This window comes from Pocillopora damicornis, chromosome 10, assembly GCF_964200805.1.
Source record: "Pocillopora damicornis chromosome 10, jaPocDami1.2, whole genome shotgun sequence".
NCBI classification, from domain to species: domain Eukaryota; kingdom Metazoa; phylum Cnidaria; class Anthozoa; order Scleractinia; family Pocilloporidae; genus Pocillopora; species Pocillopora damicornis.
In genome coordinates this window covers 7,165,804-7,169,705 of record NC_142679.1, presented here as the reverse complement: position 1 = coordinate 7,169,705, position 3,902 = coordinate 7,165,804, and the positions used below count along the sequence as shown (strand labels likewise).

Genomic DNA, 3,902 nt, shown 5'->3' with positions numbered 1-3,902 from the left:
AACGCAGAAGCCTGGGGGGAGTACGATGTTCGCCAGCCATTTTGAAAAAGTTTAGTATTCACACGAGTCAAATATATGAAGATAGTAGCGTTTCTCTGATGACAATTTGTACATTTTACAGATCATCGGGCTTACTGACAGCCTAGAGGTTAGTCTACTTCGGCAGAATAATTATGTAGCAAATTTTGCTTTAAATCTTAGATCACAAATTGATGAAGGGAATTTTGCAATGAAATTATGTAATTACGTAAGACAGTAAACTCACTTTTATCTTCGGATGTGCGTCCGATATTTTTTGTTCGAAAATTGATGAGTTTGAACTCTTTTACCCTGTTTCCACTTTAGGGGAATGTGACGGGTTATAAGAAAAAACTATTTCCCCACCACTAAAAAAAAAAACATTAGAAGCAAACAAAAAGAAAACAGGACATAAAATATGCAAAGTGTTTTTTATACCATTAAATCGAAGGCCAATCACTCAACAGAGGCCTTGTAAGTTAGGTTACACAGCCATTCTTAAATCCTCATAACAGGCCTGATTATCGCAGGGTGTCAAGACCAACAGTTACTAAATTATTATTTTCTCCAAGTATAATTTATTTTACCTCTTTCTCTTTCTCTGCTTCAACAATACCTTGTAAACCTTTAGTTCACGGTTTCCTTGAGTGTATTCCAAGCACAAAGTCAACTGCCATTTGTTTCCTTTAAAAATGTCATATTGCCATGCAAATGCCTTTTGAATGACAAGGATTGCTGTTTTCATTTCAGGCTTCATAAACTGACCTTAGAAATGACAAATGCCAATAATTTGAGGTTTGCAGTTAAACATCTCTACAAGCAGGTCAGATGAATGTCCTACATGAAGTGTATCCACTAAAACCCAGTTGTAAGAAAGAGTTAAAAAAAAAACACTTAGATAAATTGCCCTCAGGTTCATGGCACAAAACTGTTTTGCTTTTGACCTTAACCATTTATCTCCCAGGAGTGATAGACATGTAACTTCTCCCCACAATATCCATACATTACCCAGCGAACAGGTTAGGAGAATACTCAGACCTATCAGGTAGAGGTTGTTATCTTTATCTCAGACCAAATTCTTGTACCTAATTTGTAAGAAAATGAGTAGCAGCTAAATGTTAGAATTAAAATCAGATCTTAGGTGTTAAAAGGTTAATCTACTTGATGGTCATTTTTCTGGTGGAAAGTCCCAGCCAGGCTTAACCCTTTAAACCCAAAGAGTGATCAGCATTCAATTTCTCCCCACAACAGTAATGCTGAATCATTTATTGAGAGCACAAGAATAGAGAGAATGATCACTAGCCTAAGAGGCTTTGATTGTTTAACATATTCTCCTTGTCAGTAGTTAAGAAAATGTATAAAGAATGGTATAGAGAACATGGATACTGCTTGTAGATAGAAACAGTAGAGATGGTAAGTTTTCTCCCACACTCATCCAACGCTCGTGAAAAGACTAAAAAAACATATTTCTTAATTCTTTACCAAGCTCAAAACTTACCATCTCTACAAAAAAGTTGAGGTCAATTCTTATGATGTTAGTTCAGAGAATTTGGTAATGGATTAACTAATAATGCCTAGTTGATATTGTTTATTTTCAATACTTGTCTGCTTGATATTGTGTTAATTTTATATAGTATGGAGAAATTATGTCTTGGTCACTCATGGGAGTTCAGAAGTTAAGGTGTGGTGTCATTTTGCAGCAGAGACGCTTTTTTGTGAAAGATTTACCCACTTTCTTTACACAGAACCAATGAGTCAAATACAACTCAATGCTTCATAGGAGAATATTTCACTTGTCTAGTTACTCACAGTATAGCTGGTTAGAGGTTGCTGATCTTTTTCTTTTCTTTACAGTTATTGTTTCTTGGAAGAGATTATCCAGCAGGAGAAAAGTATTTTAAATCCAAACTTAAACAAGCATTTATGAAAAACAAGGATGAAACAGACCCTGAGAAGATTAAGATGTTGATTGCCAGAGGAGAATATGTCATCAAAGAGGTTGAAGCTTTGTACATGTTACGAAAATACAGGACTTTAAAGCAACGATACTATGGAGACCAATAATGGCATAAAACATTGGCCATTAGAATGCTAAATCAAAATTTTCAGTGACAGATGCTCTTGCTTCAGGCTTAATGATTATGTAACTGCTTTGAGTGGTTATTTCAGTTGTACATAGTTTGAACTTCAGTTCTAACTATACATGGCTGCAAAAATTTCTTAATATAATTTTGTATAAGGGTTTTAAGTCATGGCAACTTCTGCATCATCTAGTAAAGTAATTTTTTGGAATTCCTATTTTGTTGGTTTATGGAATAGTGTCACAGGGGCTTTTTTTGGAGAGAACTGCTAAGGAGTTTCAGTGAGTTGCTGATGAAAAAGAAGACTTTGTCACACTTTTGGAAAACATTTGTGTCTGAAGAGTTAAAAGTTGTCATTATGACATTTAAATGACAGATAAAGCTAACCACAAGGACAGTGTCAATTGTAAACCAGTTTTCATGTAGACAGTGCATATATCCATGCCATAGGTATCAGCTGGTAGCTTAAAAAGGTTGGAGAAGTGATACACTGCTTCAGCATTGTGTGACATAAACAGGGTATGCATGTTACTCAATCCTTATATGTTCCTCTATCCCTAACTGGAGAATGTGAAACCACCTTATGACTCGTGCAATGTCGAACCACTGACTAACAGCTCTGCAACAAAAAGGCCTTTGAAAGGATCAGATCACAGCTTAGATTTGACCTTTTGTCAGTGAGGATGGAAATGGTATTGAGTGGTGCTTTTTTTCGCTGTTGGGAATACTGAGGCAGAATTAAAATGAGAAACTGGGATCATGATCAGGAAAATGGGATTTGTGCCAAGACCAGTTTTTAAATCACAGTTTGTGCACCTCAAAAATTGAGGCTTAAATTTTTGGAGTTCATCACTTGCAATCGCTTTTAGAACAGTTATCTAGTGAGTGTCCAAAGTGAGGGGGGTTTTAATTAACTTTCCTCTGTGATTGGTCCAGAAAACTCGCGCCATCTTCTCAACCAATCATGCAATTCTTTAAAAAAATGGCGACTTGGTCATTCTCGTTTTCCCGCGCTTTAGGCAGTTTGCATGTTTTCACTCCTAGTTCTCATTGGCTAATGGGAATGGAAGTCTTTGCTCTGATGAAGGGTTAACGCTCGAAACTTAAGCTCTGAAACTCTTTACGGTGACCAATTTACATTATCAACCCAGTAGTACGACACAACTGCCTTTTGCTTTATTGGTAACTGCTCTATCTAATTTTTTTTAATCAAAGATTTTAATTAACAACACTACAAAATACAAACTAACATTGTTAACAAGAATGGCGTTTTTTACTATATTTATAATGTAAATATTACCTATAATAATGATATTGCCTTAAATACTAACCTTATGTACCATACTAACATCGCCTAAAGTTATTTGAGTTTCCCTTATATCAATCAGTTATACTAATTTGACCAATTTTTTTTTTCACGCTTTTAAAAATTCCTCGTAAATGTTTTCACTAACCCACTTTTTCATCCACATAGACTAACACCACTAAACACCACTCAGATACTGAAGGCACAAAACAAAACTTATAACATCCGGAAAATATTGTTGAACCTGTGTTAAGCGGCACCGTACTAAGCGGTCTACCTGTAACAAGCGGTCAGTTGTCAAAGTCCTGATTTTTCCCCCTTCAGTTACCGTAATTTTTTACCTTTGCTAAGTGGTCGCAGTGACCCTTGACTTAGTCCCAACGTCCTTAATCTCATGGCCTGACCTGTATTAAACGGTCACTTAAAGTGCAACCACCTTAGTAAAACTGAAAAAGTCCCAAGTAAAATTTATCAATGTTAGTACTGCATGAACAAAT

General features: G+C 35.8%; 1 protein-coding gene across 1 annotated transcript; it reads left to right on the top strand.

Annotated features, from left to right (window-relative positions):
• LOC149038678 (electron transfer flavoprotein regulatory factor 1-like) lies at positions 1-2,862 on the top strand. The gene is made up of 3 exons (XM_089183762.1): positions 1-148; positions 769-841; positions 1,873-2,862. Exons 2-3 carry the CDS (start codon positions 791-793, stop codon positions 2,080-2,082), a joined length of 261 nt encoding a protein of 86 aa, XP_089039888.1. The 5' UTR covers positions 1-148; positions 769-790; the 3' UTR covers positions 2,083-2,862.
• Positions 2,863-3,902: the final 1,040 nt, after the last annotated feature.